This window comes from Sphaerulina musiva (assembly GCF_000320565.1).
Source record: "Sphaerulina musiva SO2202 unplaced genomic scaffold SEPMUscaffold_1, whole genome shotgun sequence".
NCBI classification, from domain to species: Eukaryota; Fungi; Ascomycota; class Dothideomycetes; order Mycosphaerellales; family Mycosphaerellaceae; genus Sphaerulina; species Sphaerulina musiva.
In genome coordinates, this window is record NW_016017383.1 from 1,031,232 (window position 1) to 1,056,456 (window position 25,225).

The 25,225-nt window shown below is 53.8% G+C and overlaps 11 protein-coding genes across 11 annotated transcripts; 6 read left to right on the forward strand and 5 right to left on the reverse strand.

Annotated features, from left to right (window-relative positions):
- The first annotated feature begins 38 nt into the window (after positions 1-38).
- On the forward strand, positions 39-2,977 carry SEPMUDRAFT_55973 (sterol desaturase family). The gene is made up of 5 exons (XM_016909385.1): positions 39-482; positions 555-846; positions 994-1,250; positions 1,316-2,652; positions 2,727-2,977. The coding sequence occupies exons 1-4, from the start codon at positions 250-252 to the stop codon at positions 1,641-1,643; spliced, it is 1,110 nt and encodes a 369-aa protein (XP_016764657.1). The 5' UTR covers positions 39-249; the 3' UTR covers positions 1,644-2,652; positions 2,727-2,977.
- Positions 850-2,977, reverse strand: SEPMUDRAFT_145769 (oxidoreductase). The gene is made up of 3 exons (XM_016903254.1): positions 2,727-2,977; positions 1,316-2,652; positions 850-1,250 (listed from the first exon to the last, which is right to left on the reverse strand). The coding sequence occupies exons 1-2, from the start codon at positions 2,866-2,868 to the stop codon at positions 1,709-1,711; spliced, it is 1,086 nt and encodes a 361-aa protein (XP_016764658.1). The 5' UTR covers positions 2,869-2,977; the 3' UTR covers positions 850-1,250; positions 1,316-1,708.
- A 244-nt stretch (positions 2,978-3,221) lies between these two features.
- Positions 3,222-7,124, forward strand: SEPMUDRAFT_75817 (uncharacterized protein). The gene is made up of 4 exons (XM_016910116.1): positions 3,222-4,549; positions 4,640-4,853; positions 4,922-4,991; positions 5,048-7,124. The coding sequence occupies exons 1-4, from the start codon at positions 3,395-3,397 to the stop codon at positions 5,721-5,723; spliced, it is 2,115 nt and encodes a 704-aa protein (XP_016764659.1). The 5' UTR covers positions 3,222-3,394; the 3' UTR covers positions 5,724-7,124.
- SEPMUDRAFT_103908 (uncharacterized protein) lies at positions 5,924-7,087 on the reverse strand (the record flags this gene model as incomplete). The annotated part of the gene is made up of 1 exon (XM_016900522.1): positions 5,924-7,087. One exon carries the CDS (start codon positions 7,085-7,087, stop codon positions 5,924-5,926), a length of 1,164 nt encoding a protein of 387 aa, XP_016764660.1.
- A 197-nt stretch (positions 7,125-7,321) lies between the features above and the next one.
- On the reverse strand, positions 7,322-12,045 carry SEPMUDRAFT_145771 (uncharacterized protein). The gene has a single exon (XM_016903255.1). The coding sequence runs from the start codon at positions 11,890-11,892 to the stop codon at positions 8,533-8,535; it is 3,360 nt and encodes a 1,119-aa protein (XP_016764661.1). The 5' UTR covers positions 11,893-12,045; the 3' UTR covers positions 7,322-8,532.
- On the forward strand, positions 7,337-7,678 carry SEPMUDRAFT_25100 (RRM_1-domain-containing protein; the record flags this gene model as incomplete). Its single annotated transcript, XM_016908389.1, has 1 exon — positions 7,337-7,678. A coding segment is annotated over one exon (342 nt), but the record flags the coding sequence as incomplete, so codon positions are not given.
- Positions 12,046-12,372: 327 nt separating the features above from the next.
- Positions 12,373-15,872, reverse strand: SEPMUDRAFT_145772 (eukaryotic translation initiation factor 3 subunit EifCa). Its single transcript, XM_016903256.1, has one exon. The coding sequence runs from the start codon at positions 15,775-15,777 to the stop codon at positions 12,526-12,528; it is 3,252 nt and encodes a 1,083-aa protein (XP_016764663.1). The 5' UTR covers positions 15,778-15,872; the 3' UTR covers positions 12,373-12,525.
- Positions 15,873-16,399: 527 nt separating this feature from the next.
- Positions 16,400-17,860, forward strand: SEPMUDRAFT_145773 (uncharacterized protein; the record flags this gene model as incomplete). Its single annotated transcript, XM_016903257.1, has 4 exons — positions 16,400-16,773; positions 16,846-17,218; positions 17,273-17,303; positions 17,364-17,860. A coding segment is annotated over one exon (345 nt), but the record flags the coding sequence as incomplete, so codon positions are not given.
- Positions 17,861-18,244: 384 nt separating this feature from the next.
- Positions 18,245-19,547, forward strand: SEPMUDRAFT_103912 (uncharacterized protein; the record flags this gene model as incomplete). The annotated part of the gene is made up of 6 exons (XM_016900523.1): positions 18,245-18,341; positions 18,472-18,595; positions 18,620-18,713; positions 18,813-18,917; positions 19,372-19,499; positions 19,529-19,547. 6 exons carry the CDS (start codon positions 18,245-18,247, stop codon positions 19,545-19,547), a joined length of 567 nt encoding a protein of 188 aa, XP_016764665.1.
- Positions 19,548-19,579: 32 nt separating this feature from the next.
- On the reverse strand, positions 19,580-24,824 carry SEPMUDRAFT_152737 (uncharacterized protein). The gene is made up of 4 exons (XM_016907481.1): positions 24,507-24,824; positions 23,133-24,409; positions 22,947-23,004; positions 19,580-22,833 (listed from the first exon to the last, which is right to left on the reverse strand). The coding sequence occupies exons 1-4, from the start codon at positions 24,653-24,655 to the stop codon at positions 22,749-22,751; spliced, it is 1,569 nt and encodes a 522-aa protein (XP_016764666.1). The 5' UTR covers positions 24,656-24,824; the 3' UTR covers positions 19,580-22,748.
- On the forward strand, positions 19,762-24,824 carry SEPMUDRAFT_122064 (uncharacterized protein). The gene is made up of 5 exons (XM_016901746.1): positions 19,762-20,832; positions 20,887-22,833; positions 22,947-23,004; positions 23,133-24,409; positions 24,507-24,824. Exons 1-2 carry the CDS (start codon positions 20,278-20,280, stop codon positions 22,471-22,473), a joined length of 2,142 nt encoding a protein of 713 aa, XP_016764667.1. The 5' UTR covers positions 19,762-20,277; the 3' UTR covers positions 22,474-22,833; positions 22,947-23,004; positions 23,133-24,409; positions 24,507-24,824.
- Positions 24,825-25,225: the final 401 nt, after the last annotated feature.

Sequence of the window (25,225 nt, forward strand, 5' to 3'; positions counted from 1 at the left end):
CATGCCGAAGAACCGTCTCCAACCGTCTGAGTGTTTGTCTCTTCAGGCCGTATTCATGTTGTACCTCCTAGAAAGAAGAAGGAGCGACCCGACGTCATCCTTCCATACAATCTTGCTAGCAGTCTCAGCCAACTCACTCCAACTTCATCTTCTGCTGCACCACTAACATGAACACCTCCATCTCCACCTCCATCTATCTTGACGCTGGATTGACCAGAAGAGGTAAGAGGTAGAGTAGACGACACCAACATGCAAGCCATACGCGACAACCTCGTCTACAGCTCCGGCTACCTCCAAGGCCGCACTGCGAGCCTGCCGACCAGCTTGGGAGACCTATATGGCACCACCATGTCCCAACTGACCAGCTTCGTGACATTGCCGCTTCCACTCATCTCCTTTCTGGCCATACCACTCTACGGCAACTCCTCAACCACCGTCAGCTTGGCATTCTTCTACTTGACCTGGAGCAGCCTAGTCTGGAGGTGAGAATATATATCCGACCCGGAAACCCACTGCTTGTCTCGCATGAGGAGCTGATGACCTCTGGTTGGTAGCAAAGGGCCGTTGACCATCGAATTATATGGTACCCTCACAGTCAGGTTACTGTGTTACCTGATTCCATCGCTCCTGGCCGTTGTCTTTGACTCTGCATTACCGAATCTGAGTCGGAAAATCAAAGCTGACGGAAAGGATCATCTACCCCATCGTCTGGGCCGCGAAAAGGTGCTGCGTATAGTTGCTGTGGCCACTGGAAATGTTTTCCTGGGAGTCTTGGTACAAGCAGCGCTGGAGCTCATCACGACTCGTGTGTTCCTTCTTCGAAGTCTGCTGAAGGTCAGCAAAATTGTGAGTACATCTTGGTTCCACAAGGCTGTTTTCCCATTTGATAGACACTTCCGATCCATGGTGTAGGCACTGTACTCGAACTTTGATATTGCTGAAGATCAGTTCACGAATCAGAGCATTTGCTTACCGCCTGCTCGTTCTTTCTAGGTGCCTATGCCCTGGACTATTCTCAAGGATATTCTGAAAGGCTTCATGGTTCGTGGCCTCGTACACTACGTGGTCCATCGATATCTACTGCACGAATGGCAGTCAGTCTTGAAGGATTGGCATGTACAGTGGCAACATGGTATCTCCATGACTCTCGGCATTGGAGCAGCATACGACCATCCAGCCACATATCTACTTGCCGTCTTCTTGCCAACGTTTCTGCCAGCTGTGTTGTTCCGCTGGCACGTACTGACATGGTGAGTCAGCCATTCACCAATGGAGAGTCATGGTGTATCCACTAACGCGTGGCACACTCGCGTAGGCATCTATTCCTGGCATTGGTGTCACTCGAGGACTTCTTCGTGTTCTCAGGCTATACATCGCTGCCGTCGACAATCATCATCGGCGGCATGGCTCGCAGAAACGAGGCGCACTTCGCTTCGGTGAGAGAGAACAGGGGTATCGGCAACTATGGACGACTCGGAGTGCTCGACTTGATGGTTGGCACGACATGCCCTGACGAGGATGATGTGATGGACGATGTCCATGATGAAGTCGAAAAGCACAATGTCCAGGAACACATCTCTGATGCAGTTGGCTCTGGCATGACCAAGGTGCAGAACAAGCAAAAGTCTCGTCGCCGGAAGTGAGGTGAGGTCAGGTGAGATGAGGTGTGAGCATTTCACACGTTTCCGTATGTTGTATCTATCTTCCCTCAAGCCACCTTGACGACGACTTTTCCAAAGTGTCCACCCGAGTATAGATACTGAATCGCCTCATCCGCATGAGCAAAGTCAAAGACCTTGTCGACCACGGGACGAATGGCATGCTTGGCGTAAAATGTGCACATCTCCTCGAAGCGGTCTTTGGGTCCGTTCAAAATACCTTTGATGGTCACGTTGCGTCGCAGAGCAAGCAAATTGGTATTCAGACGGTCGTCACCAGCAGCGTCCACTTTGCCCGATAGATAGCCCACAGCATCAATCAGGCCTCCAAAGGCAATGCAATCGAAGCTCTTGCGGAGAGTTTGCGCTCCTCCCGTCTCGAGGATGATGTCAGCTCCGTTATTCTTGGTGATTCTGTTCACTTCATGATGCCACTCGGGCGTGGTCTTGTAGTTGATTCCGTAGGTCGCCCCCATCTTCTTTGCCCGATCGAGTTTGGCGTCAGAGGATGAAGTGATGATGGTTTCCAACCCGGCTGCATGAGCAATCTGCAAGCAAGAAATTGCCACGCCCCCTGTTCCCTGAATCAACACGGTCTGGTTCGCAGTGCTGTTGTCGTCGTCGCCGCCGTCGTCCGCCGGATGACCCATGGGTCTGAATTGGTTGATCGACATCCAAGCAGTGACGGCAGCAATCGGAAGAGTTGCAGCTTCCTCATCAGTGAGATATTCGGGGACCGCAACGAGGGATTCTTCTGCAAAGCATCTGTATTCCGTCAGGACGCCGGAGAGGGGCAGACCCAGGCCACTGGTCATGTCTGTCTCCTTGATTTGGCCGGTGAGATGCGTTTGGTTGAATATGGTCATTACTCGTGCGCCTTCTTGCCATTTGGTACTGGCTCCTGCGTCGACAATGATGCCGCAGGCGTCAGAGCATGGTACGAGGCTTTCCGGAGAGCCTACGGATTTATGGTGGTTGTACAAGCCCATAATCACTACACGATACAACGTGCTTAGCAATGTTTCCCGCATTCATTCATCCATCTACCAGTTCGGACATCTCTCTCACCTTCGGTATCACGATAGTTGAGCGACACTGCGAGGATCTTGACAAGGACCTCGCCATCTTTGGGCTGGGGCTTGGTGGTTGTGGTGAAGTGGAGCTGGTCGAGGCCATCGAAGCCTGTCGTCCACTGCTTGATTGCCGTCATGTCTTCTCGTGTTGATGATCAAATGTCCATGAGGACACTGAAGCCGCATACATACCTTAGGTACCTACAGGTACATTTAGTAGTACTCGCATCCATTTGCATGATTGGTGATCATGTCGCATCATCTGGCCGACAAGTGGGCCTATCGAAGAGTTGGCTGGCCGAGAAATCTCCTGGAGCTGATTTGGCTGACTCAGCTGATGCCTGAGGCTGCTATATCCGTGTTTCTGGGCTTTCACGTGAAATGCGTCGTCATTCGGGATGAAGCTCAGGCCAGCTTCGGTTGCCGTCCACAATAAGCTCGTGTAGGCTCATACCAAAGCATACCTTGAGCCTTAAGCCTTAAGGAGAGCAGCCAGCAACTTCATGACGGAAGCGGCCTGAGTCGCTCCATCTGCGAAGCCAACCGGCCGAAAGACATCAGACATGGAGACTCGAGTAGTGGCCCAATCCGCACTGAACTGCACATATTGAGAGACAACCTCCACACACCCGGTACACCAGCTCCACCTCAGGCTGGCCCAGCATGACCATCACCACCGCTGCCACCGCTGCCACCGCCGCCGCCTCGTCCTCAACAGGCTCCAACATCTTCGCCGGCACTGCGCTGCTGGTCGTCGCACTGGCTTGTATTCTGGCCATCCGCCACTATCTTCCCCTTCGGCACACTCCGCAATGGCTGCTGCTGCCCGTCTTCCTGGCCCTATTCCTGCCCTGCTCCATCGTCCTTCTGGTTCCCATCGATTGCGCCGAGACGCACACCTCTACTGCCTTGTGGCTCCCTGAAAGAGCCACATTGGTGGCCTGGCGCATCGCATATTGGCTCACCTTTGTCCTGACATGGTTTATCCTCCCTCTCCTGGGCGAGTACTGCGATTCCGGCTTCCGGGACACGCGCCAGCGCATGGTTGACTCCGTACGATCCAATCTGCGCTATCAGATCATCGTGCTATCGACGGGTCTCCTCGGACTGGTATACTTCATCTTCGAGAATGGCTTTCACGTGGCGAGCATCAAAGGTCTTCTGATGGCTCTGGCCTATACCTGGGGCTTGATTCTGGCCATTGGGCTCATGGGCCATGGTTTGGTAGCAATGCCCCGACGGCTATTCAGAAACGCCAAAGTGACATCTCGCTTGCGATTTCTGCACACACAGGCGCCAAAGATCAAAGACAAGCTCGACGATGCGGAAGAGGTGCTGGAGCGGTTGGAGTGTACAGTAGCACAGCTGGGAAAGCACAAGAGCGGCGCAAGCAGAGAGCAACAAGAATGGATAGATGAGCTCGCCAGCGTGCCCGATGCACGATCGGGAGTAGCTGCGACCATGCAGGCCACAAATGCCAGCATTCCGGCTGTCATAACCGACAGGTATCTGGCGGATCTCACGCGCAAGGTCAAGCGTGCCCGACACAGGAAAGCACGCTTTGTAGACGAATGGAACCACCTAGTGCAAAGAGCATGCGACACTCAGGCGATAGTAGACTCAGCAACCACCAAGGAACTGAAGTTCGCATCTGGCGGCTCAGGAAAGAGTCTTGTGCTCCTAACGCCCACGATGCGATACCATTTGCACATGAATGTCGTTCCTGCATTACGTATAGCTCTAGCTGCAGTGCTCGCCTTGGCTTCAGTGCTGATTGTCTGGAGTGAAATAATCAAGGCCTTTGCGCCGCAACTATCGGTAAGTCGAACTACATAAGTTTTCCTGCATGTCCTGCACCAGGCTTTGCTTGAGCGAGACAGTAGATTTGGGAGCTAATAGCTCATGAAGGTAATCGGCCTGACGGTTGTGCATCACCCACATTCGAAGAGTGGATGGACCGTCAACATCGGCGGCCAATTGATGGCTGCTCTCTGGTTGTTGTACATGGACGCGTCGGCGCTATACGCCATAACCGATGTCAAGATCTGGGGAAATCGTGCGCTCGTCAAGCGGCAGACTTATGCAGAGAGCGCGTGCTGGTATTCGATGCAAGTCGCAAAGCGTAAGAAAGCCCTGTGTCATTATGACCCTTCTCCGAAAAAAGAGGATGAGTTGCTGATCAGTATCCAGTCACTGTGCCCCTGAGCTACAACTTCGTGACAATGCTACCCCCGACTGTATTCGAGAAGACAATGTTCTTGTGAGTGCGCATTCCACGAATACGCTTTGAGATTGCTCTAATACCGTTCCCTTCAGCCAGTTTCTAGGCAAGCTCCTGGACATCACCCCTCTTGGCCAGGGATTCAGCCGCTTCTTTCCCTGCTTCCTGCTCCTACCGGTCCTGGCAACCTTTTTCAACGTCTATGGCAAGACGAAAAACATGTTTGGTTTTGGTGTACTCGAGGACGAAAGTGAGGAGAACCCATCCGGGTTCGGGACCGGAGGTTGGAGAGAAGGCAAAGCATTGGTCGATCGCGAACTACAATCTCGCGGTGCTGACAGTAGTTTGCTTGGTCTCATGACGCGTGGGGCATCCTTGGACTTGGAGCAGCAAGCCAGCAATACATCTTCTTCTGCTGCTGCTGATGCTGGTGCTGGCAGGTCGGCAAGAATCGCACAGCGTCAAGGAGAAGGTGGTGGTCGAGAGCGGCCTGTTGCCTTTCGCGATGATAATACCAGGGAAGCCAACCGACAGTTTAACGCCATTACGAACCAGCGAGAAGAGGAAGAGGATGATAGCGCAAGGCACTTTTACCAGGATTTTGGGGAACGATTGCAGAATACCTTCACGTCCGTCGAGACTCCGGAGTTCATGAAGAAGATTGGAAGTGCGTTCAAAACACCACAGTGGATGCAAGACAATGAAGCGAGTGGTTCAGTGCTCTCGAAGTGGTTTGGTGGAAGACCTGAAGATGGGCGAGTGAGATTGTGAGACGCTGGTGGTACTCGAGAACTGACCCTTGTGCGAGAATCAGAACTGCACCGACACTTGTTAAGATTTTAGACTGGTCTTGCACCGCAATCAAATCCAGATAGATATTATGCATATACAGGCAACATAGAAGAAGGCTCGCTTGAACGCAGCAGCAGAAGTGCAACGGGACCATGCCCTCCACCATCCTGTGACAAGGCTCAACTAATCTTCTTGATACGTCTCCTGCCGATATCAATCTTGCTCTGTACCCTCTCCACGTCCTGCTCAATCACGCCCAGCATCTCATTCTGTACCGTTAGCTCCTCATTAATGAGGATTCCCATATCCTTCAACTTGGCGACTGTTTTGCCCAGACTCAGGACATCTTCCTCTTGCTCCTGCATCACCTGCTTCTGCAACTGTAGCACGCCCGTATTATCCAGTTCCCTCGTTCGTTCCGTCTCCTTCAACGGCCCTCCTAATACCCGTCCACTAGGCTTCGCCGTAGCTGCCGAAGTCCCCTTCCACAATTCCGACTTTTGTTGTGATGTTGCAGCCGCAGATGTGTTCATCATCATACTACTACTGCTGCTAGCGCCCTCACCTGCTTTGGCCGATTGTGTCGCCATACTCTTCAACACGCCCTCGAGTCCTTCGACTTCCTTCTTCGCAGAGCCTACCAGATCTCGTCTCCGACGTATCTCACCGTCGCCGAGCCGTTTGGCTCCTCCCCACCCACCCTCGTCGCCTTTGCTCGCGGCGGAGATGGCTTGGAGTCCATCGTCCAGTTGCGCGATAGTTGTTGCTGCTCGCACGAGACTGGCTTTGGCCTCGGCGGAGATGGTGTGTTGAGCTTGAGCGGTAGAGGCGCTTTCCCGCCGTTTGAGCAACGAGCGAGCAGCTTGGAGTTGTGTTTTCAGTTCGCGGTGGAGGTCGAGCCAATGGCTGGGGTCTGCAGCGGGTTGTCCAATAGTACCGGCGTTTGTGGTCAATGTGTTTCCTTTCGTGCGGCCAGAGGAGGTCGTAGAAGAGGAAGAAAGATTGAGGAAACTGCGCCAGGCGCTGCTGCTGCGCCATCTGGCATCTTCGGCGGCGAGAATGGCTTGCAGGTATTGCTCGAGGCCACGGCGGCGCTCTTCGGTCAGACTCGCATTGTTGACGGTGCGCCGGAGCCACGACTTCGCGGGCAGGGCTACAGGCGGTGGTGTGCCTACTTCGGACACCAAGGCATCGTGTAGCGCAGCGAAGTCGTTGTACCGCTTCTGGGTGTCGTGGCGGCGCAGAGGCAGCTGCAGCGAGATATGGTATTGTGTAAACGGCTTGCCGTCCGCGGGCGTCGCTGTCGATGCCGAGGGGACAGTGATGGTCAGCGCCGGTGCCATCTCTGCTGCGTTGTTATGTGAATCATGTTCATCTTTCCTGGAGATTTGGGTTCCATATATATCAGACTGCACCTCGCTACGCCTGTTGCGTCACATCAATCACATGCACGGCATCAGAACCCACTAGCTCGAAACCCAAGTCAAGTGAATTTCTTAGCACTGCTCAGGTGGAACCCAAGTTTAATACACCTCGAGTAACATTTTCTTTACCGCCAACACCAACCAACAAGAGACGTACGTCCACCGAAAATGCAAAGCATCCGACAAATCGAACGTCTCAACCAAACCGAACTCGACAAATGCATCCCCTCTAATGCATCATGGCACACCGACTATCGCGACACCGCCTACCTCTACATCGGGGGTTTACCTTTTGAGCTCTCGGAAGGCGACATCCTGACCATTTTCAGCCAATATGGCAATCCCGTGCACATCAACCTCGTCCGCGACAAGGACACGGGCAAGTCGCGCGGCTTCTGCTTTCTCAAATACGAGGATCAGCGGAGTTGCGATCTGGCCGTCGACAATTTGAGTGGTGCGGGTGTCATGGGTCGAGTCATCAGTGTGGACCATACGAGGTATAAGAAGAAGGAAGGGGAGATTGAAGGGATTGGAGATGAGGAGGAGGAGGGGGAGGAAGACGGAGCAGACGATACGGACAGAGAGGGTGACGAGCGGCGGAAGAGGAGACGCACGAATGACAGTGAAATTGAAGGTGGAGAAGAAGAAGAAGAAGAAGACCGACCGCTGATCAAAGAGGAATTGGAATTGCAAAAGCTGCTAAAAGATCATGACGACGATGATCCCATGAAGGAGTACTTAGTCAAGGAGAAGCGAGAACAAGTGGCAGAAGCACTACGAGCAGTTGTCAAGCTGGAAAAATCAGACGACAGGCATTCTGAACCGCGAAAGCATAAACACAGACATCATCATCATCACAGATCGCGGCCAACAGAGTATTCAGAAGATGGTGATCGGACGAGGCATGGGCATCGTTCGCGAAAAGAGCGGCATCATGACGAGGACGAGGGCGAGAAGAGGTCGAGGCACAGGGAGCACAGCAACGGCCATGATCGCAGGCATCGGACGCGACATGATGATGAGGATGATGCACGAACTCACTCGCGCCGCGACGAGTCTCGATCAGAAAAAACGGACAGACCGAGGAGACATCGAGCCGCCGAAACGGACTCGGAGGAGGATGAGCATGAACGTAGGCGTCGGCGGCGTCGAGAACATTCTTCTTAGCCGTAAGTACTCTACCATTGCATATCTCGTCGACGCTACAGACAATATGATAAGGAGCAGCCATAATGGGGGAAAAAGGTGCTCATGGTGGTTGCAAGCTCAAAGGTGCGAAATTGAACGACTTGAGTGGCCCTTCACGGGCTGAATCTATCAAGTCTCCATTGGACCAGCTGTCATAACCAGCGTCCTCTACCACATTAAGCAGGCCCTCCGTCGTCTTCGGAGAACTCCATTTCTGCATCATAGCCGACTGCGGCTCCCTCGGATCTGCCTTGCTTGCGGCGCGTGTTGACTCTTATGTGTTCATCCTGCTTCTTGCCGCTACGTGCGGGCTGAATGGTCAATTTGCTCTCCATCTGGCTAGCGACGTCTTCGTCGCCATCTTCGTCGACTTCATCAAAGTACGTGCTTTCGCGGAGCTGATCGGGCATGTGTTCATTGATTTTCGAGCTCTTTGGCAACGCCTCGCCGAAGATCCACACGGTGGTCTGATCCCCGGCCCCGTGCCCTTGAGCCTGGTAGTTCGCTAGGGAAGTTGACTCCTTGTATCGGCAAGAGTCTAGCTCGTCCAGAGCATATATTCCCACGTGCTCTCCCACGTGGAATGGACAAAAGGGTGGGTTGGTCTCCACATCATTGCCTGTCACGAGCCCGCCTATTCCCGTTGTAAAGCTCGAGCGTCGAGCCTCAGTCATCTGCCCCGATGAATATCGCAGGCTCCAGAACCCGTGTGGTCCCTGGCCTGAGCACGAGTCGGAGCCTTTCAGCCCCGCTGCATCGGCCTTGGTTGCGATCGGCGGAAGAGGGAATGCTTTGTGAGCATATCTTTCATGTTTGAGTCCGCTGACGGTCTCGTGTCCTTTCCGTCGTGTGACCCGTTGCACTGGATGCACATGCACCGTGCCACCACAAGCTACAACAATAGAGGTGGTGTTGTTGCGTCTCATCCATCTAAGCGAACTATCGGACCTTGGCTCCTGTAATGCTTTCGTGTGTCTGATCTTGTTGTCGTCTGCATGCCAGTAGTCGCTGCTGGCCCCTTTGGCAGCTGTGAGCCCTTGGCTGAGCCCTCTTGCTACTGCCCGGGAACCTGCGTTACCCGCTGCCGCAGTAGCTTCACGGAACCCGGCAAACGTGGTTGGCAGACCGAATGCGGAAGCTGGGCTGGTTGTTCGGATCGAGTTAACCTGCGTACTCACAGTCTGCGACCAGGACTTGATACTGCCCAGGAAGCCCGAGCTTGGCGGAGAGAGGCCGGTGGAAAGACTGACAGTAGCGTCGGCTTTCTCAGCCGCACTGGCTGCGGTCATCGTGGCCCGCTTACGTTTACGAGACGAGGGTCGGCTTGGTACCTCATGGAGATGTATAGTGCCATGAGCGGTGAGCAAAGCCAGAGAATCGTCGTCTTTGGACCACGCGCAGCTGAGCACAGTCGAAGGACTGTTGCGAGCAATTCGTAGCAGCTGCTTCACGCTGGGGCAAGTGCTGCCCTCAAGGTCGGTGGCATCTCGACGCCGAGGCACTCCGCGTGCGACTTGCGTGAGATCCCATACCACGGATACCTCACCTTTACGACTGGAGGTCAGGAGCTTGGAGCCTCCAGACGACAAAGAGACAAAGTTGCAACCCTCTAGCAGTGCAAACGTTGCCATTGGAGGTGGGAGATACTTCGGTTTTTGCACTTCCCATGTCAAAAGGCTGTCTAGGTCGACCAAGCATACCAAAGCTGGCTCTTGTGTAGTTCGCAGAGCGTCTGTTGGTGCTTTTGTAGGAGGGAACTCATCGCTGAGAGATCCCCGTTCCTGATTGGGACGATTGCCTGGCGGCGAGGGCTGCGTGAGTTCCTTCCAACCTTGCCGTCCCATCTCGAAGCCTCTTTGAGAAACCTTGACAAGGCCCTGCGCTGCCTGTCGTCCAAGTCGGCTCCACGCGCCCTCAATATCAGTTCCTACTACCTCACAGGTGATGGCAGGCTGTGTTGGCGCGGCGTGTGTTGAGAGTCCTGGGGGAGTGCCATTGATATCTGCTGTCAATGGTGCGCCCGCCAGTGTTATTGTTGAGGAAGAGGACGGACTGACAATGGCAAGCCATCTCGGGCTTAGGCTACATATGGCTCGCTGTGGTTCCTCCATGGAATCGATAGAAGCCAAAATTTCGCTGTTGATTGCTGATCGCGCTGACAATGAGCTCTGTATCGCCGTCCAAAATTTGCCAATGCATCTGAACTGCGGCTCCTGTAGTATGCCATTTGGGGTATCGGTGAAGACAAATACTTCGCCACTTTTGCCAGAAGTCACCGTGATGAAGCGGCCTTGTGCATCGATTTTAAGATCGCCGACGGGCTTAGGAAGGGAGGATACCTGTCCAATTGTAGGCTGATCAATGGCTACTGGAGGGGCGGCATACAAGGTTGCTAAGTAGCGTTGGGTTTGCAACGAGTAAACATCGACTGTGGTTTGAAAGTGAGTAGTCACGTCGTTGTCTGCAGCCTCACTGCCGTCTCCTTCTGGACCCGAGTCGTGTCGTCCTTCGAGCATTGGGCCGTGGGTTATGACAACGATAAGAGGCCGGAGCTCCTGCATTAGGTCATATCGCTCAGTATGAGGTACAATCTTGGCTCCAATTACAGCTCCTCGGAGGCCTTCAAGGCGACCCACAACCTCCAGCTTGTTGGGCAGAATCCGGAAGACTTCCAAGCCTCCATCACAGCCCACAATGAGTGCGTCCCCTGCCTTCTTGGCGGAGATCTCGCTACCGGCGTCTGCAAGCGAATCCAATGTCAGGCAGTGCCCACCGGATCCGGCTGGCTTGCCAGTCTCCTGTTTTTGTCCAAGTCCAATACCCAAATCTGGCAGACCAAAGAAATGTGCCTGTGGCATGTGCGGCAAAGGAGCCTCGCCGAGTCGAGGTCGTGGCGAGTGATGCGCGAGAAATGACTCCCGACGCGGCTGGCTTGGCGGAGCAGGCGACGCAACGGACTTGAAACTGCCTCCGCGGTCGCGTGCACTTTGAGGAGGGGTCGGCCGACCCAGTGATGGAGCTGCGGCCGGGACGGGTTTGGCTGCCACAGGATTAGGTGACCTTGTGTGCGGAGGGGATAAAGTGGAAGCTGATCTCGTCACTCTCGTTGGTGGTAACGGCGGTTCGGCGTCTACCGCAGCAGTCGTTGGAATGTCCAGATCGACTAGAGAGTCGCAATCAAGTGCATGGTGTGCCGGCGGGCTGGATGCTGGTGGCTGCGAGGTCACTTCTGCCTGCAGTCTGACTCCATGGTCGGTGGGCGGAGAAGGTGTTATCGATTTGGGATACGCAGACGAGTCCCCACCCTCGTCGATATTATGTTGTGCCCGTGCATTCTTCTTGTTCTTCTTCTTCTTCTTGCCCACAGACGTAGTCTTGGGCGGCGACGCGCTGAAACCCCAAGCGTCCTCAGTGTCTTGCGCGGCTGTTTCTAGCTTCGCGGCGGTCGCAGTCGCAGTCGCAGTCGCGGTGGCAGTAGCAGCTGGTGGTGGCTGGTCGAAGTTGTCAAGGGCGGCAGATTCCTGGGCAGAGGGCATCCAGCCGAGCGAAAAGTCGTCCTGCCTTGAGAGGCAAGCTGGCGGTGGTAGGAGGTAGTAGCGGTGTCGGCGGAGCGTGGCTGGCCGGGGCGTGGGGGCGGGCTCGCGTTGCGAGAGTGGCGATGCAGCTGTATTGATCACTCACTCCCAGTTCCAAACCTGTCCGCGCTAGGGTGGTGGTGGTGGTGGTAGTCGTGGTGTGGTGGTGGTGTTGTTGTCAAGGTAAGGTATTCTATTGTTGTTGTTGTTATGTTGTCATGTCGTGCTTCAGGTCGAGGGGTCGGTAGGTCTCGCGGCTGGTGATGAGTCTAAACTTACCCCGCCGGTCCCGACGCATCATGCTCCGCCTCGTCCGAGCACGTGGGCCGAGTCACAAGCCGGCTGAGATAACCTAGGCAGGAGTTACGGAGGTAGACTGTGGTCACTGTGGTGGCAGATCACAATGCGAGTGAGACTGGAACACGGCTCGAACAAGGTCAAGTGATTGCACTAGCTGGGGAACTATACTAACATGCGCCGTCAAAGCATTTTTATCTGCCGCCCTCCATCCTGAGAAGCACTTCCACGTCTGGTCAAACCATGCACAGCTTGAACTGGACAAGCGGTCTGCGCACTTTGATCATCTTCTTCCTATCAACGGGCGCCTGGTGGTCGGTACGTACCCCCAGAGCGTTGTCCTGGAGGCTTGTAGGTTCCGCCAGTAGGAGCCGGCGGTGTCTCGCTGCGCTCTGGCTCATTCGCGCGTCGAGGTGCCCAGCGTTCTGTAGCAGGCTTGCGTTCTGGCGTGTCACTTCGCTCGCCCTCAGCGCCGCGAGACCTAGCCTGCCATCGCTCGGGCTTGCCCTCGGCTGGTGGAGCTGAATCAGCACCTGGGGCTTTGCCACGAAGCGCAGGAGGTATGTAGCCAGATCTCGCAGGTTGTGCAGCTTCATCGGTAGGGACACTGTCTACTGCTGGAGCTGGAGCCTCGACAGGTGGAGTACCACCTTGCGCCGCCTTGGCTGCCTCACGTTCACGCCACGTAGGCTTGCTGCCGGCAAGCGCCAAGCGCGGTGGTCCTGACGATGTCGACGGTTCAGAAGCAGGCTCAGCACGACGCTCAAATGTGGTCCGCTCGAAAGGCTTAGCGGCGGCAGCGCCACCTTGCTTGCGCTCGAGACGTTTTCTCTCTGCTTCTTCTTCGCGCTCCATTTGCTTCCGAGCAGCCTCCATTCGTTCTTGCCTTCGCTGCTCGGCCTCTGCTTTGGCCTCTGCATCCTTTCTTCGTTTCTCTTCGGCAGCAGCAGCAGCTTCTTCCTCCTCGATGCGAGCGCGTTCCTCAGCCTCACGTTGGGCACGCTCCTCTTCTTCGGCACGTCGCTTCTCGGCAGCTTTGGCGTCGCGGACCTCTCGGCGTCGCTTCTCCTTAGCGTCATTAAGTTCACGGTCTGCGGCTTTACGGCGCTTGTCAAATTCAGCTTGACGTTGTTCAGTGATGGCACGCTTGAATTGCTCGTAGGGAGATACAAGGCGGCTCAGACGATGTTTGAGCGCAACGTCTTGCTTGTGCTTCTCTTTGGCAGTGTTGAGAGTTTCGTTCTTGCTGTCCTCCCATGCCTTGAAGTCTTGCTCGCGTTGCATTTCGTAGTCACGACCAAGATGCTTGATCTCCTCCTTCCGATAGGCGCGTTCCAGGTGATCAATTCGCTTGCCGGCAATGCGCACCTTGTCGCCAATCTCATTCTTCTCCTTCTCGAGCGCCTGCAATTTGAGCATGCGGATCTTGCCGGTATCCAGATTATCAATGTCCAGTTCGGAGAGATCCACGCCCTTGACGCCCTTTTTGAGCTCCTGAAGTTGCTTCTCGGCTTCTTCACGTTGGACCTTCTTCCTCTCCGCCTGCAGACGACGCTCCTCACGATCTCGAGTCTCCTGAGCAAGACGCTCCGTCTCTGCAGCCTGCAGTTCCTGCTGACGAACTCTGCGCTTCTGCTCCTCTTCACGCTGTCTCGCCAGTTGGACATTTGCAGCGGTCTCCTTCTTTTTCTGAATAAGATCTCGTCGAGCAAGAAGTTCAACATGTTCCTTCTCAGCACCTGCCTCCGCTCGCTGGAGGGCCGCCAGCCTTGCCTTCTGACGTTGCTCATTGAATGTGGGATCGACATACTGCGCGGCGATATAGAGAGCCTTAGACAGCCGAGATAGTTGCGATCGAACGATCTCAGCCGGGGTGCTCTGCAGGCGCTGGACAGATGATGCATCAGCTTCAGCGGAACCGGCGCCAGAGCCTGGGTGCATGGCTTTGGCAGACGAGAAAACATCGGAATCGAAAGTGAGGATGCCTGTGGAGTGATCAATACGAATGGAGAGATCTCCCTTCTTGCAGCCGTTCATGATGAACTTCTCGATAGTAGCGGTTGACACCTGAAATGGATCGGGGAATTGTGCGAGAGCAGTGACATCTTCCAGCTTGACATCGGTATAAACCTGGGACAATTGCTGGAACAGTCGTGTCAGAATGACTTGCTGTAGTGGCAATACATATCTCTTCATCTCTTCGTCAGCGCCGATTTGTGACAATATCGGCGAGACTTTTTCGCAGATAGACTTCGGGTGGAAATCGGTCTCCAGAATATTGTATAACTCTCTGATCTCTGGTCGGGCGCGCTGCAGAATGTCTTTGTTGAGAGCATCCTTGAACAAGATGGCACGCGAGGGCGGCGAATTCATACCAAGCAAGTTGGTGAGACGTGCGTTCTTGGTGTTTCGTGCCGCGTCCACATCAATCAGCGCTCCACGAGATCGTGAGGTGCTAATGACTGGAATAGAAAGAGCGGAAAGGAGTACGAAAGAAGCCGCCTTCGAAAGATCATTGTCGGTGATGTTAGAGGGGTTGTCCTTCTTCGAAGCACCTGCGGCGACCTGTCTCGCCGACAAGTTGAGCAGATTGTAGTAACGACTCCAGGAGGCGGCGTGAAAGAGGTAATTCTCGCTGACGAGGAAGATTCGAGTGAGCTTCTCATAGTAGTTCGCCATCATGGAGTTTTTTGGTTGTCTCTTTGACAAGCTGAGGAGAGTGTGAATATCTTCAACGCTCTTGAATGCTTCCTGCCACAGCTCGAGCTCAACAGCAACGTTCAGTTGCATGAAGCGCGTGTCGAGATGACGCTGCAAAGTCTCGGGATCGCTAAGATTGATAGCATGTACCTGCTGCGAGTACTTCGCCGCGTTCTGCAAGTGGTTGCGTAGAAGCTCACACAATCGACGGAATTCCGTTTTGCGGGTATATTTGAGACAGAACTGGAAAGCTTGGTGTGCCGTGGTCTGGTACATGACCTCCAGGCGAGCGTTGTTCTTGAAAATGTCTAGGACTGTGCGGTACGTCTCCCACAGGAACTTCAGCCATGGGGTCACAATCGCACGGTCGGTCCTGTCCTTGGACTGCTCGCCTGATACAGTTGACAGCAGGATAGACTCGGGCGTCTCCATTGCCTCCAAGTCAGTCACGTTTGCTAGTGTGGCATCCGTGGTCTCGCCCTCGCCTTCTCCCGAGGCGGTGCTCTGTGAAATTTCATCGGCCTTAGCCTGGGCCTCTGTGACCTTCTGCTCCGCCAGTTCAATAAAGCGGCGGAAGACCAGCTCAATCGTGGCAACGTTGGTGTTCTGGCTCGTGTTCTTGTAGTTGTAAAGGCCATCCTTGGCAGACTTTCCCTTCCGCAGTTCTACACACAGCTCCACGAACAGCAGCATCACCGGCTCGAGCGCGGCGATGGTACTGTTGCGCGTCCTCTTGGACGTGACATGTTCGTGAAGGATGGACAGGGCAGCCTGCTTCTGGTCGACCCCGATGAGTTCTTGGGCGCGTTTGAGAACATTCTCCGGCCGTGTGTGTGGCGGAGGAGGCATGATGGGCGACCCCGTTTGAGACCCGATCACAGGCGCTGTGATCAGATGGCGGAGCTGTGGTTGATGACGGCGTCGTTGGGGCGCGTCGGGTCGTGGGTGGGCGTTGGTCAGTGTTTTGGCGTGAGGTCTCGGTGATGGTGCGAATGAGAAATTGCCAAGACCGGCTTTTTGCTGACTAAGCTATTGTCTCCCTGTCCTGCCTTGCCTGCCTTGCCTGCCTTGCCTGCCTGTCTGCCTTACCTGACACTTCTGTCGCCAAATTCTCGGAAGCACCGCTCGTTACACATCTACTCGCCACGCGGTACGCAGGCGTGTTCTAGCTGCCCCGACAGCGTGGGATCAAAGGTGCCAGCAGAACGTGTCAAGGCCACCTTGTTGAGTGTCGGGTGCTGTTGCGGTGTGTACCAGGCGGCCACAAATCGAGTGCATCCTTGCACTTAAAACCGCGTCGAGAAGGGGAGGGCTCTTCGCCGTCCACGGACCACGGGCACGGGTAGCTCTATTGAACAGAACCAGGCTGTATGCAGCGCAGTAGTAGTAGGTAGTGATGATCCGTCCAAGTGAATGAAGCACATCCGCCATCAGCTACCAGCTCCCCTTCCGAACATACATGTCCCGTACCATTCAGCTTTCTCACCAACAACATTGGGCACACCCAGTAATCGTTCTTGCCCATGGATGTAGCCGCATCCGGATAGTTGTAATTTGGCCACTCCACTCCCGCTGCAGGGAGGGAGAACCACGCAAAACCAGCCCGGACAGTGGTGAAACAGCAGACAGCCGCTCCTTCTTGTCAGTTGTTGGTTGCTCGTCCGCCAACTGCTCCCGGTGTGCGTGGTATCAGCATACCTTACCTACCATCTTCACGCGCTCGTGCCTCCATAGGCAACAACTCCAGGTCTGCCATCCGGATCCACGTGTCCGTCTCGTTCACTTCCATTGCCTTCACGACGACCGCCGTCAATAATCGCGCTAGGGAAGCGCAACGAGAGGCAGGTATGCACCTAATTCGCTTCATCCCAACTTCGTGTATGCAAGACGATAACTGACCGATTGCGCACGACCCAGTCCGCGCCGCGACTTGCCTCACCTCCTCCTGGTTGCCAGCGCATTGAGCGCACGCGACATCCGAACGCACCAACGACCGGTCTACATAATCAGCATTCACGACCCTTCCTTGCGCCGTAAGGTAGCCGCTCTCTCAGCACCGCTCTATTCCACCTCCTTCACCCTTTCGGCGGCTGGCTAGAACCTGCGCTCCGCATCGCGCCGTCCAGCATAGCAGGATGTCTGCTCCATACGAGATACGTACCAACGACAACGGCAAAACCAAGAAACAATCCATGGCTGAGCTCAAGCTGCGACGGCTCACGGAGCTCAACCAGAGACTGCAAGAGGATCTGAATCGTCGAAGGATACCTGTGTCAGAGGCCGCCATGGAGTACGTATTGGTCACTCTACTCTGTCGCCGATGTCTGCTAACGACTCTGGGCAGCTTGATCGCATTCACAGACAAGGAGCCCAAGGTACAATTCGAGCCTGTCTCCAAACATCCATTGTACTCTCTCGCTGACTTTACGGCGCAGGATTTCATGGTTCCAAGTCGATGGGGCACGATCGATAAACGCGAAGACCCATACGCCCCACAGCAATCGAATGGCTGTTGTTCTGTGATGTAGTTATACCCCCTAGTACGCTCTGCTCACTTCGGCACTCGTACAGCATTGGCGTTACAGCGGATTGGTTTTCTGGGAGAGCGCAGCAAGCGCGGCGGACTTTTTTGCCTTTTTGCCATTTGAGAGTGCCTTCGAGGAGCTCAACACCTGTTTGACTACAACAAAATGCACTATAAGTGGCAATGCTATTGGCTATGGGGCGATGTAGATGAGGCTGATGCTCACTATTTTCGGACATTGTCACCTTCTTTTCTCTCCGTGTATGGGCTGTCTTCTGGTGGAAACACCTCGACTTCCAGACCTGGACCGTTGCAATAACATGAAGCTTCGTCGCGGCACAATCTACGGTCCGAACAACTTGCTTATCACTATCACACCTGAGCTTACTGGCTTGCCTTTCTGATTCCCACAGTTACATGTACCTCCTAGCAGTTAGCTGTCGGTGTAAGGCCGACTGCCGATGATCAATGCTATAAGTGCCGATTCGGCTATTCAGAGTTCCACCCACGCTGCCCTCGGGTCCCCATGAACCATTTGACGTACCTCCTAACAAGCAACAGAACTAGATAAATATGTCGTTTCATCGGCCCATGGTAGTGCCTTATGCACTATGCTGGTCTGGGACTGTCTATTTTCCTTTTCCTTTGGGTTTCTTTTTCTTTTTATTATTATTTTTATTATTTTATGTGGGAGGAGAGTTGTGAAACCCCTCCCTTCTTCTCTGTCGGTCTTTGTTCTGTGTCGTCTTCCACTTTTCCCTTCTTTAGGGTACACTAGGTACATGCAGTGTCATGAATGTTACCTACCTAGATCTACACTCTGACTACAGCCCTAGGTACCTGAGCTCTTCCCTTCCCTCCGATCCCTGCCCTTCGTCTGCTGCCTCCTGTAAGTCCTTCTCCAGCCTCCACCTCCCGCTACTGGGTCTATTGTATACCGTTGTCTTCTCTGCTAGGAGACTTACTTGTTAGATCAGGTATGCTCTTTAATTAGTATCTGTCTTGTAACCGTCTGAAAGTCTTGTTTGCTGCTCAGGTCACTATAGCTCGGTGGGCTTCATTCATTGCCTTTGCTCTCCTGGGCACTTACTGCTCCCTTGATCCTATTCGAGGCAGTGCAATACTACTGTGCTACATGACTAAGTTAGTATTCTAATAGCTACATAGGCAGGCCAGCTTTGTTGTGGTATCCTGGTACACCTCTTTAGTGCAGGTATGCTCTGAGGCCAATATGTGGGTGCTTGTGGCGTTGTTAGATGTGGTATGTTCTGTTCACAGCATTCTTCCAACAGCCAACAGCTATGATCCTATTCGGGGCAGTGCAATACTACTGTGCTATATGACTAAGTTAGTATTCTAGCAGCTACAGAAGCAGGCCAGCTTTGTTATGGTATCCTGGTACACCTCTTTAGTGCAGGTATGCTCTGAGGCCAATGTGTGGGTGCTTGTGGCGTTGTTAGCTGTGGTATGTTCTGTTCACAGCATTCTTCCAAAAGCCAGCAGCTACCTCCATTGCTTCTCCTTCTGCTTCACTCTGTCCCCTTCCTTCTCATTCTGCCCTCCTCTCTCTCTGTCTCTCTCTCTCTCTCTCTCTCTATCTATTCCTCTCTTGATGTATTCTGTCAGCCTCCGGCTTGGCTTGATGCACTAGGCCATTCAGTTCTTCATACTTCGCCAGGTCCTTCAGCTTCCGTAGGCACCTTTTCTGTTGTCCTTCTCCAAGTGTACTGGGCCTTGGTTCTCTCTGCAGCAAGCGATAAACCTACCTCCCAGCTTCACTGCCCCTCCTAGGGCTCCATGGAATAGTAGGAGGTATGCGCTCTCGGTAGTATATATCTATACCCCGGTGAAAGTTTCCTGCATCGCCTATCCAGGGCTGATGCTACTCGCAAGTCTCGCACTCTGCTGGTCTTTTGCAGCACAGCCCACGGGAGGACGTCCAGCGCCAGCTGGGACGAATAGTGGATCGAATCGTGGGTCGAAGCGAGAAGTTCAAGGCGGTTGTTGGTGTTTTAGCCAAGCCTGGAACCACGCCGCGGGGTGCTGTGTAAGCACTGTAAGGTACCTTATCCACAGAACACAGCATCCCGCGTAGTTTCGTTCCAATCGCCTTCTTGCGCCGATAATGGAATACTGAAAAGCGATCAGGCTGTCACCACCACCGACACACACACGATGGCGGTGCGTAATACATGGTTTCCCCAGAGTGATCTCACCTGATGATTCGGGCACACTCTCGTGGCGAATCTCGGCGTTGTGAGTGAATGACTGAATGTTGGACACGGGTTAACGGGTCCGTGACATGAATAGGCGAAGCGAAGGTTTTGACGGCCGTAAGCCCTGCGAGTTCTGAGCCTTCTCACCTCTCAAGTACATGGATCCTACTTGTACATGTGAGGTGCTTAGGGAGTCTTTTCGCAGCCGCAGCCCGCAGGTATACCTACCCATGCAGTTGAAACCACGATAAACAGACTCCACGCCCGTCTGCTGCTCACAGTGCTAGTTGGCCGCGAAGCAACAGCAGAAACCAGCCAAACCACCACCTCCAACAGACGACGCTGTTGCTGGAACTCCGTGGCGACGTTGCGACAGACAGCCAGACGAGACCAGACGATTCGAGACGGCACAATACCACACGAACGACACGAGACGAGACGAGACGAGACAGACGCGCCTGTCGTACCTTACATGTAGTCACTACCCACGTAGTGTACTACCAGTATCCTACCTTACCTACCTACAACATCCTCTCCCCGCGGCTGCGACAGGCTTGGCCGCCCGATTCTACCTCCCCTCAACCCGCTGCACAGCCTGGCGCGTGAACCATGGCGGAGTCAGAATGGTCGCGGCCAGCAGAACAGATGGACTCGTTGTCGCTGAGTGCCAGTCTGGACGACTTGGCCAACCTGTTCGAGTTTGGGGACATTGAGTTGAACAACCTGCCCACGGCCGACGCCTCGCAGTACCATGACCACGACCACGACCACACGCAGCATGCGGACACCCATCCTAGCCCGTCGTTCAACGAACTGGGCGAGGCGCAAGCTATACCAGGCACAAATGCGCATGACTTCGGCGGACATCAGCAGTTCGCCATGCCACAGGATACCCACCAAGGCCACCATGGCCCGCGCTACGATTCCTCTGGACCTTTCCCCACCGATTCTCCCTTCCCGCCTGCAATGCAGCAGAACTATCAGCCACCACATGAGCACTACCAATTCCAAGGTATGACGGCATACCCTATGAATCAGCAAATACCTCCCACTCCAAATAGCTATGAAATGCATGGAGAGCAAGGGCATTTTCTACAATTGCAGTCAGATTCTCAGCAACGTGCCTTGCTTGAGCAGAGATACCAGCTTGGGAAGGAGGATGTGGTGCGTGCAAACATGGCGGCGAGCACTCCACGTAGCTGGCTGACTCGGACTCAGACCGCATTCACGCCAATGGTGTCCCCAGCAGGCACGCCGCAGTACAAGGCTCAGCCAGAGTACACAGTGCCCTGTGCCTACTTTTCTCCTCTGACCTCGCCTATGTTACATGCACAAAACTCGAAGCACGCTCAGCATTCACAGCACCAAGGGTATTATACAAATCCGAGCACTGCGCCAAGTTCGAATGCTGCCTCCCCATTGGGTCCATCTGCAGATGTGGATATGCTGGCGGACGAATTGCTGATGGAAACAACTGGAAACGACTCTCGAACCAGAAAGTCCACACGAAGGAAAGGCCCGACTCCACGAAATGCAGATCCTTTGGCCAGAGTTCAGCAAAGCCCCATACAAAAGGCAATCAAGCGCAAATCTGGCTCTATGCTCTCGACTCTGGCGCCATCTCGGGATGTGGATGGTAGCTTCGAACTTCAGCAATCACGAAGTGCACAGCCAACATCATCAGGCCCCCAACCGCCGCAAAGCGACCGCTCCGCAAACGGTAGCATCAGCCCGGAGCCACTCAGTGAGGCTCTCATGGGTCCTCCGCCTCGGCCATCGTCTAGCAGGACTCATTCACCGGCGATCCGCGGGCAGCAACAGAGCCAATCCAGTGGACCTTTGGGCAAAGCGGCCACGCCCAAATCGTTATTGTCGATGCCACGTGGTGGTTCCGGTACATCGGATTCGAGGTCAACCCAAGATCTGCATGATATGGATCTTGAAGAGCTCCAGTTACCAGCTGCAGCAGACGAGAGCGTGCGCAGGCCTTCGCTTTCCCTCATTATGACCTCTTCTACGCCAGCGGAGGGAACAGCCCGTCTATCGGCACGAAAGACTCCTAAATTAGGTCCTCTGAGTACACCTTCGTCTGCCAAATTTGTAGCCCCAAGCCCATCTGTGGTTGGATCTCCCATGACAGCATCCACGCCAGACGGGTCGCTCAAGGATCGGAAGGAGTCCAAAAGCATTCGTAGTGCCAAAAAACGAGGCAGTATCAGTAATGGCGGCAGCATACTCTCTCCTGCGCTTCGTCCACGGATTAGCCCCAGCATCAAGCCCCTGCTTCCTGAAGGCGCAGCTCTTCATTCTCCTACTCACGCTCTGCTTCTCGCATCGAAGTCGAATTATCAAAATCTCCTCGAGGGCAATCAACTGCCGGGCGTCAACTACCCCGAGTCTCTGTCGACAGGGCTGACATCGAAACGGACATCCCACAAGGTTGCGGAACAGGGCCGAAGAAATCGGATCAACGATGCGTTGAAAGAAATGCAGTCGCTTCTGCCCAAACCAGCGCACGGAAAAGGCAATGAGCACATGGATGGCGAAGGTAGCCCGGAACTAGTTGTTGCAGACTGCAAAGACTCCAAGGAGGATTCATTAGCCAAGAGCAACAGCAGCAAAGCTTCTACTGTCGAATCAGCGAACGAGTACATTCGGAAACTACAACGAGAGAACGCGGCACTTCTGATACTGAAGAAAGAGCACGACGAAATGAAGAAACGACTGGAAGCCATGTCCCGGTCGGGCTCGAGCGTGGGTAGTACCACTAGTGTCAAAAGTGCGAGCCCGGAGGCTGTATCATGAGTGCATTTCTTTCGAGAGCTTACGGTAGGTAGATGGGTTGTCCGTGGCGAGTGCATTGCATAAAAGCGCGTATATTGCTGTCATTTCTGGGCATCTGAAGGCGGAAGGGATTTGAAGCGTTGAGGAGGTCAATGATACCAAAGCATGGCGTCCAGTCTGGTCGATTGGCACCGTGAGCGATTTCTTTCTTTTTTTCTTTGATTTTCTTCTTTTCTTGAAAAGAATCTTCCCCCTTGGAATAAAGAGCATATATAGGTACATGTGAATACGTGAACTCAAGAATTAGCCTCATCGAGACTTAGAGGCAAGAGACTGTCCAAATTGACGCGCTCATAATAGCTGATGTGTCGAAAACTTTGCCTGGAAAGTGTCGAGTATTAGCGGGATGGCACAAAAGGGAGCTTCAATCTACAATAAGGTAGGTAGGTAGGTAGGTAGGTAATGTAGAGGGTTTTGTGTCCCTGTATGCGTACCAGTACTGCGCAAGGCGATTATGCGAAATGAGGATTAGTTGGCTGGGTGTATATCGATCTGTGTGTGCGTTGCGCGTTAGAATTATTTATATATTAGATCTCTCTGTCTCTCTCATTCAGGCCATTATTGTCAATTGCTCAATTGCTCCAAAGTCAGAGGTACAGGTATGTAAAGATACCACTCACCATCACTGAATCCGCGTTCCGCTATGTGACCGGCACTTCGCACCACGCGGCTGCCCTGAAAAGGATGCTCGTCGGCTACGCGAATGAGTCCTTCGTTGCCAATGTCTGGAGCGATGAAGCTATATTTCCCTAGTGGGATGTTTGTGTCTCCTGTGAGTTTGATGGCTTCGAGACGACCTGTGGGTCCTTGGTCGAGATTCTGCACTCGGCGTGACGAAGAAGAAGCAGCGTTCTCGACCTCTGTTTCGTCGTCCGTCGTAGTTGTGTTAGTAATATCAGGAGGAGGAGTACCATTCGTACGCTCCTCCTCTGTGTGTTCTCCGCCATACACTTGGCTCATCATAAAGTCCATGCCCGCAGGCAGCGGCTTCGCGTCCTCCTGACTTGGTTGCGTGATCAGAAGAAACTCGCAGCCGTGACCGTTGTAATCACCACACCATATGCCTTGCCATGGTTTCTCAGCGGAAGCCGTGTAGCTTTCGACGGGAAGGGAGCTATATGATGCAATGTGCTCGGGTATTCGTGGTCTCAGCATGGCATCACGAGAAGTGCTGCTGTTGCTGCTGCTGTTGTCGTTCATGAACCATGGCAGCCCAATCCCCAATGCAGCACTGATTCGGCTTCCTGTGCCGGAGAAGGAGGAGGAGGAGGAGCTGGACGTCCCATACTCGGCCCATTTTCTGATCCGGAAGTTGTTTGAGCTGATTTCATGGCGATTGCTCGGCCGATGTCCCACTGACCGAAACCCGTCGTGACTTGTATTCCGAGCTCGACTCGTTGCAGGAAAGATGGTGGACGGCCAGACTGCAGCTCCCTCGTAAATGGCGCCGTCGAGCAGAGCACGGCAGAGCATGAACGAGCTGTGAAGGCCAGAGTTTGTGGCGATTTCCATGGGCACCTCTCGATCATATCGCAGCGTCTGCGCGGTGGCCTGGTCCACGCTGGTATCGGCATCCAGCTTCAGCACGGGTTGATTGGTGTCGACGTTGTAGGTCGGATGGAAGTTCTGGATGATGACCTCTCGATCCTTCTCCCAGAAGCTGAAGTCGCTGCTGCTTCGGGCCGTGACGGCAACGACCTGATAGGCGGTGATGCATCCCATAGTCGGAATGTAACGAGCAACGAGGAGTTTGCCACTGGGCGCCGTGTCTGCAAACCAGATCCGGTGTTGGGTCAGGAACCAGTACGGAAACAAGGAGACATAGAGGGAACGGAACGACTGCAGCGGCGCTGGTGCGATGACACGCTCACCAGCACATGCATTGACAATGGGGCCCCTGGACGAAGTCTGTCAGCGTACCTGAAGGTATACACGATCGAAATGGGTATTGCCACCATCCCAAGCGACATATGTAAGTTATTCACCACACTCACCATATGATATCGTCATAGCTACTCGAGGCCAATTCACGGCATGTTTTGGCGCAAGCGGCCAGGTCGAAAGGCTCCAGCAAAGATAAAATCGCCTGAAGAAGCTCCGTGGGCAGACTCAACAAGGACGTTTCCCGTGTTATGGAAGCCATTATTGTAGGTATATCTTAGGTATAGGAAGGTTACTATTGATGGCAGATGCTGTCAGACATCAAATTGCCCCAGTGGCGTTGTACGGTTGTAGTTATCCCTAGGTAAGGTACGGTAAGGTACTTGGTAGGTATTGGACGTTGCTGGAAAGGAGCCGAAAGAGGATCGATGTCACAGATGTGGGTTGATCCGTCGATATCGGATGACGAGTCGAGTCGAGTGAGTGAGGTAAAGTGAGAGTGAGGTGCATGTAGGTGGTCGTATCTTACGCAGTATAACACTTTTCAGGTAAGGTACGGTGGTACCTCAGACCTGGTCCTGTAGGTCTACCTACCTTAGGTAAGTAAGGTAATAAACGCGGATGCTCGGCAACCTGGAATGGATTATGGAACCAGGGTGGTCCCTAATCAAACCAAAGTGAAAAAAGGTCAAAGATTGATTGATTATGTAATCAGAGCCCGAAATACTGATTGAGCTTTGGTTGACCCCCTCAAACTTTGATTGAGTTTAACAACTTTGACTTTGACTACCCTTTTCGGATACCCCCCCGGAACGGCTTCCGATTACCTAGC

Excerpts from the sequence above, each read along its gene's own strand:
- SEPMUDRAFT_55973 (XM_016909385.1), top strand. The coding sequence starts at position 250 with ATGCAAGCCATACGCGACAACCTCGTCTACAGCTCCGGCTACCTCCAA. Across the intron at positions 483-554 it reads TGGAGCAGCCTAGTCTGGAG|CAAAGGGCCGTTGACCATCG; the intron begins GTGAGAATATAT and ends TCTGGTTGGTAG. Across the intron at positions 1,251-1,315 it reads CGCTGGCACGTACTGACATG|GCATCTATTCCTGGCATTGG; the intron begins GTGAGTCAGCCA and ends ACACTCGCGTAG.
- SEPMUDRAFT_145769 (XM_016903254.1), bottom strand. The coding sequence starts at position 2,868 with ATGACGGCAATCAAGCAGTGGACGACAGGCTTCGATGGCCTCGACCAG. Across the intron at positions 2,653-2,726 it reads CAACTATCGTGATACCGAAG|TGATTATGGGCTTGTACAAC; the intron begins GTGAGAGAGATG and ends TGTATCGTGTAG.
- SEPMUDRAFT_75817 (XM_016910116.1), top strand. The coding sequence starts at position 3,395 with ATGACCATCACCACCGCTGCCACCGCTGCCACCGCCGCCGCCTCGTCC. Across the intron at positions 4,550-4,639 it reads CCTTTGCGCCGCAACTATCG|GTAATCGGCCTGACGGTTGT; the intron begins GTAAGTCGAACT and ends TAGCTCATGAAG. Across the intron at positions 4,992-5,047 it reads TTCGAGAAGACAATGTTCTT|CCAGTTTCTAGGCAAGCTCC; the intron begins GTGAGTGCGCAT and ends CGTTCCCTTCAG.
- SEPMUDRAFT_145771 (XM_016903255.1), bottom strand. The coding sequence starts at position 11,892 with ATGCCCTCTGCCCAGGAATCTGCCGCCCTTGACAACTTCGACCAGCCA.
- SEPMUDRAFT_145772 (XM_016903256.1), bottom strand. The coding sequence starts at position 15,777 with ATGCCTCCTCCGCCACACACACGGCCGGAGAATGTTCTCAAACGCGCC.
- SEPMUDRAFT_122064 (XM_016901746.1), top strand. The coding sequence starts at position 20,278 with ATGGCGGAGTCAGAATGGTCGCGGCCAGCAGAACAGATGGACTCGTTG. Across the intron at positions 20,833-20,886 it reads AGCTTGGGAAGGAGGATGTG|ACCGCATTCACGCCAATGGT; the intron begins GTGCGTGCAAAC and ends ACTCGGACTCAG.
- SEPMUDRAFT_152737 (XM_016907481.1), bottom strand. The coding sequence starts at position 24,655 with ATGGCTTCCATAACACGGGAAACGTCCTTGTTGAGTCTGCCCACGGAG. Across the intron at positions 24,410-24,506 it reads AGCTATGACGATATCATATG|GGGCCCCATTGTCAATGCAT; the intron begins GTGAGTGTGGTG and ends GACTTCGTCCAG. Across the intron at positions 23,005-23,132 it reads GGAACGCGGATTCAGTGATG|ATCGATATACACCCAGCCAA; the intron begins GTGAGTGGTATC and ends ACGCACACACAG.